Source organism: Lathyrus oleraceus, chromosome 5 (genome assembly GCF_024323335.1).
Source record: "Lathyrus oleraceus cultivar Zhongwan6 chromosome 5, CAAS_Psat_ZW6_1.0, whole genome shotgun sequence".
NCBI classification, from domain to species: Eukaryota; Viridiplantae; Streptophyta; class Magnoliopsida; order Fabales; family Fabaceae; genus Lathyrus; species Lathyrus oleraceus.
The window spans coordinates 2,511,604-2,528,943 of NC_066583.1; the positions used below are offsets into that span (position 1 = coordinate 2,511,604).

Sequence of the window (17,340 nt, forward strand, 5' to 3'; positions counted from 1 at the left end):
CTGCATGTTTTTTAATGATGGTTTTTTAGAAAAATGGAAATAAAATGCAAAAGAAGTAAAAAATATTTTTGTAGTTTTCTGAAAGGATTGCCATTTTAAGAAAAACAACAGATAAAATGAACGACAAGATTTTGAACAAAATGCTCTTTATTTGTCATAATGATTTTTTTGAAATTCAAAAGGGGCCCTACAAATGATCCATTAGCCTTGGGCAGAGCTAAGGATTTTCAAAAAAACACACAAAGGAAAACAACAATTACTTTGACACAGGAAAAACTTCTGGAATCTCAACTGCTTCCCAATTTGTTAGGGCTGCTTCACACCGGTATATCAGATTTGATGTCTCTCCATCTTCAGTGTCATCTTCCACTGCACCAACTTGTTCTCCATGGATAAATCCTTTGCTCAGGAAAACCTCTTGTATGCTCCGCACACGGTCCTTCGCAGGGACCAGGGCTCCTCCATTAGCAGAAGGCTTTTACCCCAAACCAAAACGGTCATTTTTCTCATTGACACTGATGACTTGCCCCTAACCTGCAGGGCCTCCACTTTCAACTGCTGATTTTGCGCTCTTCAAAGAGGCGAATGACAAGCTAGTTTTCTCAATAGGATCCTTAACCTCTTCAAGTGTGGCATTGGATATTTCAAGGGCTTGAAAAGAGGTTTCTAAGGCATCCTCATCAGCCTCAATATAACGGAAAGAGGAGAGTTGACTGATGATAAAATCCTCTTCACCTGAGATGATAACGAGCTTGTTATCGACAACGAACTTCATCTTTTGATGTAGAGTAGAAGTTACTGCCCCAGCGGCATGTATCCATGGGCGTCCCAAAAGGCAGCTATAAGCTGGATTTATGTCCATGACTTGGAAATTTATGGGGAATACATGCGGTCCAATCTGTATCGGTAACTCTACCTCCCCAACTACTGTCCTTCGTGAACCATCAAATGCTTTCACCACAAGCGCACTAGGTTTCAACTCTGAACCTTGATAAGATAATTTAGAAAGTGCCCTCTTTGGTAGAACATTGAGGGACGATCCAGTGTCAACTAAAACTCTAGCCAGAGCATCTTCTTGGCACTTTATGGATACATGCAGAGCGCGGTTGTGATTCTTCCCCTCTTTGGGCAGCTCCTCATTACTGAAGCTTAGAGTGTTGCAGGCTGTGATATTGGCGACCACTCCATCGAATTGGCCGACCGTTATATCTTGGGTAACATGAGCCTGAGCAAGCACTTTCAGCAGAGCCTCCCTATGAGCTTCGGAATTCAGAAGCAAAGACAAGATAGATATTTTTGATGGTGTTTGATGCAACTGATCAACTATCTTGTAGTCAGATTTCTTTATTATCCTTAGGAACTCACTTGCTTCATCTGTTTGCACGGCCGGCAGTGCCCCTCCATGTTTTGGGGTAGGATTTACATTTACAGCTCCCCTTGTTGGCTCTTGAGGGTTCACATTAAAATTGGAAGTATAAATCCGACCACTGCGGGTCATCCTGCTTGTCCCTGCGATGTTAGTGATGTCGGTGTCAACATTCTCCAAAACTTCCTTACTTTCAGCAATTTTGGGCTTTCCATCTACCACTCCATCTACCACTGTTATGTCGTACTTCCAGGGTACTGCCTTGGTACTTTCAAAAGGGAATGGGGTAGGCATGCAAACTACCACAGGTGATGGATGAACAACCTCTCTTCCGTGATAAGTCACCTCAAACGGTTCTGGTATATTAAAAACGGGTTCAATGACTGAAATTTCCTCATTTATTGTTGGACCAGAAATTTGTAAAACCCCTTGATTCATCAAATTCTGAATGTCATTTCGTACCACTTTACATCCTTTTGGCCGAATGGCACATTCCTCACAGCTATCGTGACATGCGTCGATTAATCTAGCCCTCACCAATCCTGCATGAAGTGCTAGCAACGGAGTTTTAACGTCTTCCACGTTTTTGATTACACACACATCAGAAGCCTCTTCGACGGCATTAACATCACCATGTGCTGGCAAAGGGTTATTCTTGACATTGGGTCTGACGTCTCGAAATGACAGAATCTTCTTCTCAACCAGGTCTCGCACAATATGTTTTAAAGCATAACATCCCTCTAAATCATGTCCAGGGGCACCCCCATGGAACGGACAATGGGCATCTGGGTTGTACCACGGCGGTAAAGGATTAGGTGGAGGACCCAAAGATCTGGGAGTCACTAACCCTTTCTGCAGCAATGATGGGTACAATTCAGTGTATGTCATAGGGATTGAAGCAAACGGAAGTCTACTTCTCTATACCCTATTTTGATTTTGGGGATTTTGCGGACGAGGAGCCTGCGCCCTCGGTTGTTGATAAGCAGGTGGCGCTGGCGCCTGCTGGTATATCGGCGATTGTTGAGCGGGTTGATAAACATGAGCTTGTGGTTGGTTAAAATTTGGTGTGACTGCTGCCACATACAGTTGTTGAACGTATTGTACTGGATAAATCGGTTGTTGTTGAGCAAATTGGTGTTGCTTCTTCCATGAATGACTCCTCCTTTGACTGGTTGACACTGCATTCGTATCACCCTCCTTCTTTCTTTGAAACCCTCCAGGAAACTTTTTGGCATTACTACCAGATGTTTCAGAGGTAGTCACCATCTTTCCATTCTTCAGTCCCAACTCGACCTTTATGCCCACGGCGACCAGATCAGAGAAACTTGCAGACACACTACTCACCATTCTTTCATAAAACACATGTTTGACTGTATCCATGAACCAATCTGCTAATTCCTTCTCAGCTAGAGGTGGTTCGACTTGCGAGGCCACTTCCCTCCATCTTTGCGCGTATTCCTTAAAAGACTCCTTGTCTTTCTGGGACATGCTGAGCAGTTGTCTCCTATCTGGGGCCATATCCATGTTGTACTTGTAATGTTGGATGAAGGCATCAGATAAGTCTTGAAAATACGGATCCTACTCTGATCAAGGCTTAAGTACCACTTGGAGGGAGCACCCCTCAAGCTGTCCTGGAAGCAATGTATCATGAGTTTATCATCCTCCACATGCGCAGCCATTTTTCGATAGTACATAATGAGGTGACTCTTAGGACACGAGTGGCCCTCATACTTATCGAAATCTGGGGTCCTGAACTTTGCAGGGATCACAAGACCGGACACCAGGCACATCTCCTTAGCTGTAGCACCAAAAACTTGGTCACCTTCCATAGCCCTCAATCTCTTCTCAAGCAGCTGGTAGTTCTCCTTCATCCCTCTTAGGTCCTCCTGCCTTTCCTCATCTTCGTCTGAAAAGTCAGGGGCATGTTGTTGATCCTCAAAGTAAGGTTGCACATGCGCACGAACGAGAGGAGGTGCGAACGTGTGGACCACGGGATGATTTTCATTGATGGTCGGTAGAGGAGCCGTCTGCTGAGCGGATGGTGCAAAACCAGGGGCGCCTTCAACCGTAGGCGTGAAACCGGGAGGTAAGCCATAGGTTGGCCAGGTTGTTGGTACCGTCCTCGCAGGTTGGGGTTCAATCGTGGGACCGGCGATTTCTGAAACAACCGTTGTTTGGGTGTCTAATTTTGCCCTGATGACTTGTAATATTTCCATGACCTGCCCCATGTTTCCACGCAGGTCTTCGAGCTCTGAGCTCACTCGCTCCAATTCATGCTCTTGATCTGCCATTCTTTGACGAGCTCTGGCACGAGTATTATACTGGTGTTGAAAATTTAGTGTGAAACTGGAGGAAGAAAGGACAAAATGAGGCTCTGTTTTTTTTGAAAATGTATGAATGCATGTATGGATGCATCTTGTTTGCAAAACTCTTAGTTATCTTTATTATTTGTTCAAGCAATGTTAGAATATAAGAGCAACATGTAATAATTGAGACCCAAAACGACAACTTCCATTAATTAAAATCAGATTCGAATACAAAGGGATTTAACTTCAAGTACACATGATTCGAATACAAAAAGATTTAAACACCAACAATTCAAATTTAAGTACAAGTAAACTTAAGTTCTGTCTCAGCTCTTAAGATCGTAGCCAGATCTGTGGTGAGCTCATTCATCATCTTCTTGATAAACTTGACGAAGTTGAAAACTTGAGGAGGCGTGTTTTCTGGACACATACACCAGTCCGCTTCCTGGAGTTTTTCTGGGAGTTCCAACATGTTAAGGTTAACAAACCTAGCCAAGTTGCGGAACTTGCCATTCCATTCAACATAGAGCTCTTGGAGTTCTTTGATGACTTTTTGATCTTCATCTAAGGTTGCTCTAGCTTCTCTGTACAACCTCTTCCAGTACACACAATCATTTTTTAGGAGTAAGTAGGCCGCATCACCTTCCTGGCTCTCCAAAACTGCAAACCTCCTAGTAGCTTCTTCTAACTGGTACCTGAGATGGTGACAGTTTCTTTCAGCTTCTTCCTTTTGGAGGATCTCGCGAGACAACTTTTCCTCGCACTTCTTCAGAGCGTCCCTCAAGTCACGGATCTGTGCCTCAAAGTCAAGCTTAATTTCTTTTTTATCCATAAGAGATTTATCCAACAGCCTCCCTAACTCACAAATCCTATACTCAGCTTTCTTGAGCTCTTCCTTCCTGGTTTGGATCACTGATGTGGAACCCAATAGGATATGATCAAGATCATCCTTCTGGTCTTCCAATAGCCTAGCTCTCTTGTTGCTATCCTCAAGTTCTTGGGCTTTTCCCTTACGTTCCTCTTTCAAATTCTGATTTTCCAAGATAACTTGGTTCATCTGAATTCGTAAATCGGCATTCTCCACTTCGAGCTCCTTAACCTTAGTAACGAGTTTCTCCATGTCCTCAGGGAGTATGGGCTCGGGCTCAGGAGTTTTAGGAAAAGCTGGAGCCTTTAAGATATATGGCAACTGGATTTTCTCAACTCTTTCTCTCACCCATTGCGTGTAGGGTTCTTTGGCAAGAATGTTTCTCTTTCCAAACTCTTTACCCTTTCTTACAACCTTTAACCAAGCCTTTCGTACTGCTCTTACATCAGGATTGCTTGCTTGGATGTCAGAGAGCACAAATGGCTGTAAGTCTTTTGCGTCGGGAGGACTATCCATGGAGTAACCGTGTTGTAATCGAGATAACATAGGGTTATAGTTGATGCAACCCTTGGTACCTAACAACGGTACATTAGGAAATTCCCCACAGCTGACTATAATGTCTGGGGTTTCCCACTCCCGGATATACCATCTGATGGAACTTGCGGTGAGAGAAGCTAATTTCTGAGGAGACTTAAGTTCTTTTGCCACAAAAGGACCTTCTTTAGGCATGTGTTGCATGAACCAAGTGTAAAGCAAAGGAGCACAACACAATAACATTCCACCCCTCTTTTCATGTCGAGCATGAAGGGCATAGTAAATATCAGCTAAGAGAAATGGTACTGGATTGCCAGAGAGAAAGACTTCTATGGCCACTTGATCCACAAATTTTTCAACATTTGGGAATAACACAATCCCATGGATCAATAAAGCCACCACAGCATAGAATGCATTCCAGTTTCCACTTTTCTTAAACTTTAGAGCTAAATCCTCCAAAAACATCGCGGCAAAACCTTTGCAACCCCCTTTTTCAGCCCAATTGTCTCGAACAGTCGGGACATTGATACTTAGGGCCGAAGCTATCTTCTTTGGGCCCATATCTTCTTCGAGCTTTGGAAACGGATTAAAATCTTTCAACTTGAGACCCACGATCCTCTCGACTTCTTCCAAAGTGGGAGCTAGCTGGAAATCAGCGAATGTGAAACAACGTAGAGGTGGATCATAATATTGTGCCAGAGAGCCGATAATTCCATAGTCAACTTTCTTATTTAGAAGGCTCAAAATTTTCCCATAGCTTTTTCCAAACTCATCACGTCTGCTGAGAGACAAATCAGAGATCAAACCCTTCAGACTGTCCAACTTAGGTTCCTTGTACTTAAGCGTGAAAGTGTGTCTTATTGAAGTTGTCATTTTCAAGTTCTCAATTCCTGAAACAAATAAGAGACAACTAAGAGCTTGCTTTTTTATGATGTTGATGCAATGTATGAATGTAATGCATTTTTTTTTTGCATAGGTTCAATAGGCTTAAGGCATGGATAAGTCTGATTGCTTTGCATAGAACATGGTTCTCACCAGGTATGGTCTAAGGTTTTTTTTTTTGAAAAAGTTCCTAGAGTCATGGATCCATTAGACTGTTTGCTACCTGCGGCAACTTACTTGCCGGGCATCAACTCCATCTAAAGAATCTACTCTAAGTGAGGTTCTCGCATCGATCCAACGAGAAATACATCTCGCAGACCCACACTACGCAACCATCTTTCCTAGTGGGGCAAAGAACTAAGGTTCTACAAATGGTTCTCAGAGTCATGGATCCTAAAGAAAATATCGAAGCTTACGGCAACTTACTTGCCGAGCGACAACATCCTCTCAAGAATCTACTCTAAGTGAGGTTCTCGTACCGACCCAACGAGAAATACATCTCGCGGACCCGCACTACTCAACCTCGTCCTATCTTATGTTTTTACTCGAGACTCGGGTAAAAAGTCTTTCCCACAAGGTTTGCAATCAGAGTATCCAAGTACCAAACCATAATCGAACCAATACAATAGATTCATATCAATATGACAATAGCGATAATAAAAACAATAAAGAAAAGCCACATAGGTAAACAAACAAAGGCACACAAACGACCTAACTAGGCTTGACTCACTTAGGAATTAAAATTCCCCAGCAGAGTCGCCATCTGTCGCACCTCGAAAAAAATGGGGATACGACTTCAAAGCGAAGCGCGGTCGCACGCTCGCAATGATGGACTGAACAGAGTCGCCACCGAACTTTATTTATTCCTAAAAAGGAAAGGGGAAATATCGATAAAACCCAAGACAAAAGAAAGGATAAGATGTGGTCATCGCAACCAATATCAGGGTTCGGGAGTCGATTACGCAAGGGGAAGGTATTAGCACCCCTCACGTCCGTTGTACTCAACGGGAACCATTAGGTCAGTTGTGTGCATTAATGTTAGTTTGAAATGTTAGGCTTTTCGAATTATTAGGTGGGAAAGAAAGAAAGAATGTTTTTGGATTTTTTAACGAAGGACTAAACCTAAGTTTTTTTATTAGTGGGCCTGACAAGATTTAAAAATCCTGCTCCTACGTATCTCAAAAGAGAAATCAAGGCTTACGTAGTTCTGGGTAGAAAAATGTTTGTTTGTTGGTCGATTTTAGCGAAAGCTATATTGTATTAATCGACAAAACATCGTTTTACCCAAAACAGATGAGGAGTGGATGCATACCACACATCGAACAGATTTATAAATCTACATTCGGAAAAGCGTCATCTATCTCTACTCAACAATCGTGGCCGAAACATTGTTTTGTATCACTTAAGACAATATATCTTTTGTTTATGAAAAAGGTTTTTGATTAATCGCACGGCGGCGAGAAAAGAGTTTGATCGGTTGGATGTGTTTTGAGTGATGGCGAGGACTTGGATGAGCGAGATATACATCTCGAATCCTAGTCTCAGGAGTGCACGGTATACACCATGTTCCATTTCCATCTTTATTGAAAAAGTATTAAGGTAGGAATTAAGTATTTTGAAGTTTGAAATACGAGTACTTGTGACCTACAAGCTCTTACAGCTTGGGTCTAATACTCGGGACTACGTCTGGACATTCCACCCAGGCAGTCTGTTTCTTTCCAATATTGCTAAGAAAATGATTCGAATATTTATGAATGTTTTGGAGGGAAGACGAATATTTATGGCTTGCAAGCTCTTACAGCTTGAGCCTAATATTCGGGATTACGACTGGATATTCCCTCCAGGTAATCTTTTTCTTCCAACTTTAAGAAGAGGTTTTGAATCTTGGAGTGTGAAAGAGAAGACGAATATTTATGGCTTGCAAGCTCTTACAGCTTGAGCCTAATATTCGGGATTATGACTGGATATTACCTCCAGGATAATCTTTTTCTTCACGTTTTATTTAGAAAATGATTTGAATATTAGAGTATTAAAGAGAAGACGAATATTTATGACTTACAAGCTCTTACAGCTTGAGCCTAATATTCGGGATTACGACTGGACATTCCATCCAGGTAATCTTTTTCTTCACGCTTTATTTAGAAAACGATTTGAATATTAGAGTATTAAAGAGAAGACGCATATTTATGGCTTGCAAGCTCTTACAGCTTGAGCCTAATATTCGGGATTACGACTGGACATTCCATCCAGGTAATCTTTTTCTTCACGCTTTATTTAGAAAAAGATTTGAATATTAAATTAAAACAATTAAAGTACCGAGGTTTGAAATTATTGAAAGTTAAGTTGATGTTGCTTAAGAGCTCATTGTAAGAAGGCCCAAGAGTAAGCCATGTGAGGTTGATGGCGATGCTTAAAAGCAATCGACTTACAAGGGTATGAAAATGGGCTCGATATTGAATCGAGAAAAGAAATGATTTTTATAGTTTTAAAATGGTTTTGAATTAATGATGAAATTAATAAAAAAACAGATTTTGTGTTATTAAACAATAATACAACTACGAGTATGGGTGAAATTATAATAAAACACAAACATAGAAAAAAAAATGAATGCTAAAAGAAATAAAGAAAATGCAATATGTGGGTATTGAACCCACTCCACTAAAGACTTAAAATCTACACTCTCTCCAATAGACTGCTTATAATTAGTTATCATTTAAATAACAACATAAATATATAAACCATACTAGATTGGAAAAAATGAAAAAAAAAACTAAAATAATAAATAGTAAAGGTCTGTTGGATTACCCAAGAAAACCCAGCCGCCTGGCTGTTGGGTTTACAAAGGGGAATAAGTTGGAAATGGTAAAAAAAGGAATCATCGTTAATCACCAATATTAATATCTACTGGAAACAACCAAAAGTCACTTAAATGGAATTAAATGGTTTTTAAACATACTTAAAGTAAATAATAAAAAAAGAAAATGAAATGGAATAGCGTTCAACTGGGACGGATCTCTTCCTCTCTCAGTCTCTCAATTCCGTTCCCAATCTCACTGAACCCTCATTTGCTCACCGCTCACGATTTCTCAATCCCGTTCCTAACCTCACAATGCTCTCTCAATCTCTCCACCATTCGCTCGTCCTCAACCTTCCTCAATCACTCTGTCCCCAATCGCTCTCGCGTACCACACAATCTCTCTCACTCTAAAATGCAAGGGTCCAAGGTTTTAAGGAGAAACAAAACGAAAGAGGCTCACCTTCGGCGAAAACGACGGAGACGATGAAGCTCAAAACACACTCCTCCGCCTCTTCAATCCAGGTATGATTTTGGGATTTAGGGTTTTTTTTGAGATTCTTTTCCGCCTCAATTTTCGTTTTCGAATTCTAGCCCCCTGTTCTCACTAATCCCTTCACTATTTATCCTCTACGAATTAGGGTTTTTCAGGATGGCATATGGAGCTCAAAAGAGTATCCTGCAAAACCCCTTTCTGGGTGGTCAGGGTTCGGTCGGCCTAATCGATGCTTGGGTTGGAACAGGTAAACTGGGTTTTGCTTTCTTCTACGTTTTTGTCCTTATGCTCAATTGGGATTTTCTGGATTTTTAACTGTTTTGCTATTAATCTTATTCTTTTTACTGCAGTGACTTAAATGGAGCATTGATTTTTAACTGCCTTTGACCATGTGAAGGAATTTGTAGACATCCATCCCTTCAATCTCGTTAGCTTTTGTCTCTTGTAACAAGCTTGTGCCGCTCGAAGAAATCTCCTGCTCTTTTGTGTATGTGTTGTTTGTGATGAAGCAGAAGTCTTCAACTTGTTAGTCAGAAGTGGCAACATCTTAATGCTGTCTTGAATTGCATCGTCAGCACAGGAAACCATGACATTCATAGCTCCGGTTTTCTGCTGGAGCTTAGCTCCCTCGTACTTATCTTGACAAACCATCAAAGATCTATTCAACTTCTCCTGAAACTTTGCCATTTCATTATCAAACGTTTGTTGCACATTAGTAATAGGAATACTGCAATTTTCAACACAATGGCTTATCTCCTCCTGCCTTCTGCTTCTATCAAAGCACTCATATGCACATTTAAAATAGGCTTTCTGAAGAGTGTAGTTGACATGGTCTTGAACAGGGGCAAGCTGAGTTTGAGCAGCTACATTCACTTCCTCAAGTTTTTGCCTAAGTCTCTGAGAAGCTAATTGTTCTTCAGCTGCTGCAAAATGATCCATTTGATATACCACTTATCATTCTGTAATAATGGACACCGTATTGTGCATCCGTTCAAAGAAACTGGTGCAGAATTGCAGGATATTTATGTAATGCAGATGATCAATAAACCACCTGCGGCTACCCTTGCATATGGCCAATGTAAGTATAACATTTGATCATGACCATGGTGTGTTCACGGCTTATGATTTTCTAATTTCATTTGTAACTTCTGGTTTTTTCACTTGTCTGCTATAGCCATCTTCTGTTTTTCCTTTCCGATATGCACCAAATATTTGATGATGATGACACATTGGTGTTTGCCTGGTTTCGACCGGAATTGACTGCTAATCTTGGATTAATGGACTGTTGTGATGCTGAAATTTTGCAGGAACAAAGGCTGCATCAATAAAACAGTGGCTTTCCACTTGATTTCGAGACCGAAGAAAGGAGTCCCGGCGAAGCAAATCCCTGTAACATAACTGCATCCTCAACAGAGTGAGAGAATTTTGATTTTAACTTGCGAGCAGACAACTGGTGGAACAAGTGATTTTTGGTGAACCAGTCATCATCAGTTAAGATAAGCCCAGTGATCGGTGACGATCCTGTTCTTCATAGAAACTTGCATCACTCTCGAGTGAAGAACGGCTGAAAGTGAGAACTCAGATACGAAAGAAGAAGCGTGTCTTAATCGATATTTTGATTTCCTGTTATCAACATCCATCTCCACTGCCTGCTTCTTCCTTCCTATCTTGATCTGATTATCCAAATGACAACGTGCAATGGCCTCCGGCAGCCTGATTAAAGCCTCCAACTGCCTAACTATCATACGATATGCAACCCTACTGCCAGGATTTGTATCAGCCCTACGAAGAGCAACATACGAGTCTACCCGTGGTTTTCTTGCATCTGGCGTTAGCTTTGGTTTAAGAGTCTTTGCATAGGCTATATAACGCCTCAGTTCTGCTGTAGTGAATGTTGGAGCAAGAGCATGTTCACGCTTTTGATGAATGGTTTTAGGATTTCTTTATTGAAACTTTGTAAATCCATGTTTGTAATGAGTATGATTACGAATTGTAATTGTGAAAATTAACAGGGATGCATGTTGTTGTTATGGAACTCTTTTGGAATTGGGATTTGTTTTTTTTTTTTTGTTGAATAATTGTTTTGGATTAATGAACTTTGGGTTAATTGGTTAATTTTTATGATTGAATGGATTTGGATGTGAAATGGATACGAAATGGATTTTGGTTCCAAATGGATAATGAAAATGGATGTGGATTTTGGGTATAGTTTGAAACAAAAATGGATTTAAAAATAGAGTTGGGTTATTGGATTGAAAAAAATGGATTTAATTTTAGGAATAATCCAAGACTAATTTAAGTATCAATTTAAATAGTAATAACGAATCAGCAAAAGACAAATTAAAATCAAATTAATCTATAATTTGTTAAAATTACTTTGATACCAACTCTAACATTCATTTGAAAATTAAAATCAATTAGAGTTTGAATCATTAGTAAAATAAACAATTAAGATTAAATTGAAATTTGGAATTAAACTTAATTCGAAATTAAAATCAAATTGAAAATTAAAAAAGTCAAATAATTAAAATCCATTTTATAATAAAAGCACCATGATCAAAAAGGCATAGACACTAGGCCAAGTGCCAAACAAAAATAAAAAAAATTCAGGACCAAAATCGGGGTATGACACTAGGCTTGCTCTACTGACCCCAGAAGACGGTGGTTCTAAGCTTTCAATGAGAGAGAGCTAGGTTGCAAGGTTAACACTACAACACTCAGATTAGTAATAAAGTGAAAATTGGTGTGTGAATGAGAATGTATTTGAGTACTTGAGAAGTGACACACTTTCTCTCTAAACTTAGAGAATCAATTAACAATTGAAAGCGTGGAGTAAGACGTAGATCGCGGCCAACCATTGTATTGATCTACACGGTCAACGAAATTAATCTTTATGTTCGACCATATCTTCTAGAATGTTAAGGATTCTGAGTCACTTCCACGGGGAAGCTCTTTCGAACTTCAGATCCTTCGGACAAAGTTTCTTTAGAATTGTGGAGGAGGTTCTCCGCTCTTTTACAATATAGAAGATTCAAATAATCTTTTCTTTTAACCATGAAGGACTAGGAGCTTCCGGGTCCATGACCTCGGTTGCTTAATTTATAATAAGGGACTCTTCCTAATTTGGGTACGAAGATGACCACTATGAAAAGAAAAAAAAACACTTATCTATCCATAAGACACTCCACGAAGAATATGCGGAGTTATCAATTTAAAAAGTCTATCTATTTATGCATTTTATTTCATTTTCTTCACTATTATAACTTTATTCTTAATAAAAAAAACATATATTTCCTAATGATATTCATGCATTCCATTCCATAAATTCACATATAAAATACATTGTTAGGCAATTTTTTAGGAAGTCACATTAGACTCTTTGAAACAAAAAGTGTCGTTACTAGGTGAAATTGGAAAAATGAAGTGTTACTTTTGATAAACACTTTCTTACTTGTCCTATTTGTTTTAATATGGAGCATGATGGCATGTGGCAAAAGTGAGTTAGGCGTGTGGCAAACATACGCAAGCGCATGTGAATTGTGATGGAATGTTAGATTTGTTGAACGTGGACCTAACAACATCACTCACTAATCAATATTGGCCCAATTTCACCTACTCAATTTGGACAACCCTATTTTACCACCTCTACACAATAAATAAATAAATAATATTAAAATTTGTAATAATTATTTAAAGAAAACTTAGATCCTTAATAGTAATTCTAGAGTTAGATTCATAAATACGGCTGATTCTGATAATGATTATACCAATACTCCCTCTTTTCTCGAAAAAATTTGTTAGTTTTTTTTAGGTTTCCAAGACAATATTAATTAATTTTTTATAAACTTTACTTTTAACTAATATTGTCTACATTTCTTTTAAGATGTTATATCATATATATATATATATATATATATATATATATATATATATATATATATATATATATATATATATATATATATATATATATATATATATATATATATATATATATATATATATATATATATATATATATATATATATATATATATATATATATATTTTATGACAATAAATAGTAATTAAAGCAGTTTTGTAAAGTTATTATATTTAATTATTTAATAATAATTTTTCTTAATCTACATGTAATAACTTTAAAAGATTTTTATTTTAAGATGAAGGAAATAATATTAATAGAGTAAGTACATGTTAAAATTTTAATATAGAAATATATTTATTTTTTTTGAAAATTATGTATTGTTTTTATTTAAAATTTATAATTAATTTTTTTATTATGGTTTCAACATAAACTTTTTATTTTTAAATAAATAATATAAAAAATATTGTTTTTAATATGAGTGACTAAAAATAAGTGCGAGTTATGTTGAAAAACAAGTGTGAGTTATGTTAAAAAATAAGTGTGAGTTTTGAGTCCCACATTGTTTAGAAAATAGGAGGTTGATCACTAAGATGACTCATACACCTGTCACTTTAAAGTTTTGGATGAATATGTGATATCTCTCATTTGTTTGGTTAAATCTTTGACATTTAGATGAATGTTTGACCCAATGTGAATGTTTCTCCCTCATGACCACCCATCAATGGTATCAAAATCTGGTTCGAGTAAGAGACCGATTTCTTGTAGTTTTTCTGAATGAAAGAATTTCCGCTTGAGGGGAAGCATAATGGATGGACTCAAATTTGAGAAGGAGATTATTGAGAATCAAATGTGACTTTGAACACTTTATAAGATCTTTAGGTGAGTCTTACATCCAATCCAATGTTTATTTTCTCCCTTACTAATAGAGTTTTGAAATATAAAGAAGATTTTAGTAATTAATTATAATTATTAAAATTTAATGTTAATTATAGTTAACATTAAAAATAATAATTAAATTGTCAATTAAAATATTTTTTTATAAAATAAAAAATGAAATAAGTCAATTGAAATAATGACGAGAGATCTAGTTAAACTAGAAATTATGAGTTCGAACTCATTTTGAATTTACATCATGGTTAATTTTACTGTCTATTATGATTTTCTCCTATTAGTAAAATTAATTTATGCAATTATGCGCGAAAGATACTTAATTTATAAAAAAAAATTAATGATATTGAGTTAGTTATTAATATTAGTTAGTTTGAAAATAAAATATCAAAATAAAATGAGTTAGTGGTAATAAGAAATAAAATCAATAAATACATTAAATAATTATAATTTTAAATTTAAGTTATTAAAAAAATTGAAAAATAGAAATATTTTTAACCTAAAGTACAGTTCAAGTATATTTTCATTTCATCTTGGACATCAAATTATTTGAGATTATGATTAATTAAAAAAAAAAGAGAAATAAAATTGTAGGGTTTTGAAACCTTAATTAAAGGAAAGAATTGTTGTTAGTGCATTCACTACATACATTTGTGCTTTTTGAAAATAGATAGAGATAGAAGCATGGATAGGCTTCTATCGTCTTCTTCACCCCCTTCTCTCAAAACCCTCAAACCTTTACCTTTTATCAATCGACCATTTCAATATGCATCAAGCTTCAATCTTTCTCCATCAACACGCTCTTTCTTCAAACCAATTTCATGCAACCGCCAAAATCCATCTCCATTATCATCATCTTCCGTACAATCCAATGATTTCCCAACCCTTTCTTCATCTTCAGATAGTTCCGTACCCCAACCCAATTCTCTCACTCAGATCGCAACTGGGGCTTTCCAGAAACCAAAGGTATTGTATTTTTTTCTCATCAAAGTCAAATTTTTATTTGTTATATGTTTCATGAGAAAAATCCATTTGATTAATTGAATTAGGAATTAGGGTTATTTTTTTGAATTTGAGATCTGTATGTGTTTTACAATTCAATCATTTGGTTATTCTATTCTGAAGTGAGGAATTTGCTTTAGAGGGAAAGTGTAGGGATTTAGATGGGACTTTTATATTTAAACAATTTCATATTATAAGGTATTCATTTTCTGATCTCAGCAGTGGATTTTTCAATGGACATAGCATCTGATTCCTTTTCTTTATATAGCTAGATCCAAAATGATTGAAAAGTGAAGAATCTTCTGTAGAAACTTAAATTCCATGCTATATTTCTATTGGATTTAATTTAACAGTTCTGTTGCTGATTGAATCTTAACCCTGCTTTGGAACTAGGGCTTATTGTCAGATTCTCACAGGCTTTGTATTTTTTTTAATTCCTTAATTAACTTAGATTTTTAATTAAGTAGTCTTGCTTATGAGTCACGAGGATTAACATGGATTTTGAGTTGCATGTTCCTGAATAGAAATTTGATGTATGAAAAGTTCAACTAGAGGATTACACTGATGTATGTAGGTGACTTTGACATTTCAATTTATCTTCCTATGTGTGATATTCTATTCTTCACTTCGATTTTGTCTTAATCCTTTGAAAAATCCAGTGTTTAAATATGTTTTTAAAAAATTTGGTTACGCGTTTTGTCTCAGGCAATAACAGCTCGGACTCTTGTAATTCTCTCTGCTGTTGTAGCTATCTTAATTCAACCAGCTATTGTACCAGCAGCCTATGCAACGTTTCAAACGGCTGCTGGAGGTCCTGCTGCAGCTGCAGTTGGGGGAAAATTAATCCGCGCTGAGCTCCTAAGTAGTGCTTGGACTGGTTTTTTCGCTGGCTGCTTGCACACTTTATCAGGGCCCGACCACCTTGCTGCATTGGCTCCTTTATCGATTGGTCGCACCAGATTGGAGAGTGCTGCGGTAGGAGCCCTTTGGGGTTGTGGTCATGATGCTGGTCAACTTATCTTTGGCTTAATATTTTTAATATTGAAGGATCGACTTCACATTGAAATTATCCGAACTTGGGGCACTAGAGTGGTTGGTTTAACCCTGCTAGTAATTGGTGCTATGGGAATTAAAGAAGCTTCAGAAGCGGCCGCCCCGTGTGTTGCTTTAGAAAACGGAGAATGTGATGTGGGTGTCTATGAATCACTTAATAATCCATCACCACGAAAGAAGAAGATTGGTTTTGCAACATTTGCGACAGGGATAGTTCATGGACTGCAACCAGATGCATTGATGATGGTGTTGCCTGCCCTTGCTTTGCCTTCTCGTTTGGCCGGTGCTGCATATCTAGCGATGTTCTTAGTTGGAACCGTAGTTGCAATGGGAGGTTACACCGTGTTTATAGGTTCATGTAGCCAGGCACTAAAGGATAGAGTACCTAGAATAACAGAGAAGCTCACTTGGGCTTCTTCCCTTATCGCAATAGCTCTTGGATTTGCCATCATTATTAGCCAGTTTTTTGGGTTTACACTCTACTAATACATCTTCAATCTGCAAGGTACCTTTTATTTACAAACACGGTTCGGGTCACGAAAAAGTAGAGATATTAGGGAGAACTTTGTTTAGATTAAGTTCATGTGAAATTGTTTCTTATTGATTATTTGATTTTGCTTTTCAATGTCTATAGTTGTATGTTAAATGATTCTGCAGCCGAGAACTACGTAAGTCTTTATCGATTTGATTTTAGTTTATCATTTTTTTCATGTTGCTTATACTGCGCATAATCAAGCATGAGAGGATCCAAGTCCTTAATAATTCTCAGATTTTTTTTGACGATTTAATTTGAAGTTAGACTTCATTTTATTCCCCAACCCCCTCAACCCTCTTCTACTCTTATTATCATTATTTTCTCTCTTGCAAAGTCATCGGTTTGAAAAACCAGTATGCATCATGCATGCCATGAATTGTGATATGATTCAGTGTTCAAATCCAAGCAGAGAAACTGAAAAAATGTAATGTAGACTAAGCACAATTATATACTTGAATTGAAATTGGATATTTACTCTGAAGTGCCGTGCTTTAAATTGAGAGTGTTCTCGTATTAAAGAGCGATCTTTATACTTGAATTGCAAGAAAAATATATATAAATAATTAATTGTATAGTATATTGTTGTAGTGTTTGGTGGGATCTATTTCAGAGTTCTTGATAAGTGTCAGTGTTTGGTGGGACTTATTTCAGAGTTTTTGATAAGTGATGAATATTTTAAGAATAAGGATGAGTTGTTTAAATAATTGGGGAGTGTTATATAATATAAAAAATAAAGTGGAATGCATTTAAA

General features: G+C 37.3%; 2 protein-coding genes across 2 annotated transcripts; one reads left to right on the plus strand and one right to left on the minus strand.

The window, feature by feature from the left end:
* Positions 1 to 9,600: 9,600 nt before the first annotated feature.
* On the minus strand, positions 9,601 to 10,199 carry LOC127087704 (uncharacterized). Its single transcript, XM_051028640.1, has one exon. The coding sequence runs from the start codon at positions 10,183 to 10,185 to the stop codon at positions 9,601 to 9,603; it is 585 nt and encodes a 194-aa protein (XP_050884597.1). The 5' UTR covers positions 10,186 to 10,199.
* Positions 10,200 to 14,604: 4,405 nt separating this feature from the next.
* LOC127086463 (uncharacterized) lies at positions 14,605 to 16,755 on the plus strand. Its single transcript, XM_051027225.1, has 2 exons — positions 14,605 to 14,965; positions 15,707 to 16,755. The coding sequence occupies exons 1-2, from the start codon at positions 14,684 to 14,686 to the stop codon at positions 16,538 to 16,540; spliced, it is 1,116 nt and encodes a 371-aa protein (XP_050883182.1). The 5' UTR covers positions 14,605 to 14,683; the 3' UTR covers positions 16,541 to 16,755.
* Positions 16,756 to 17,340: the final 585 nt, after the last annotated feature.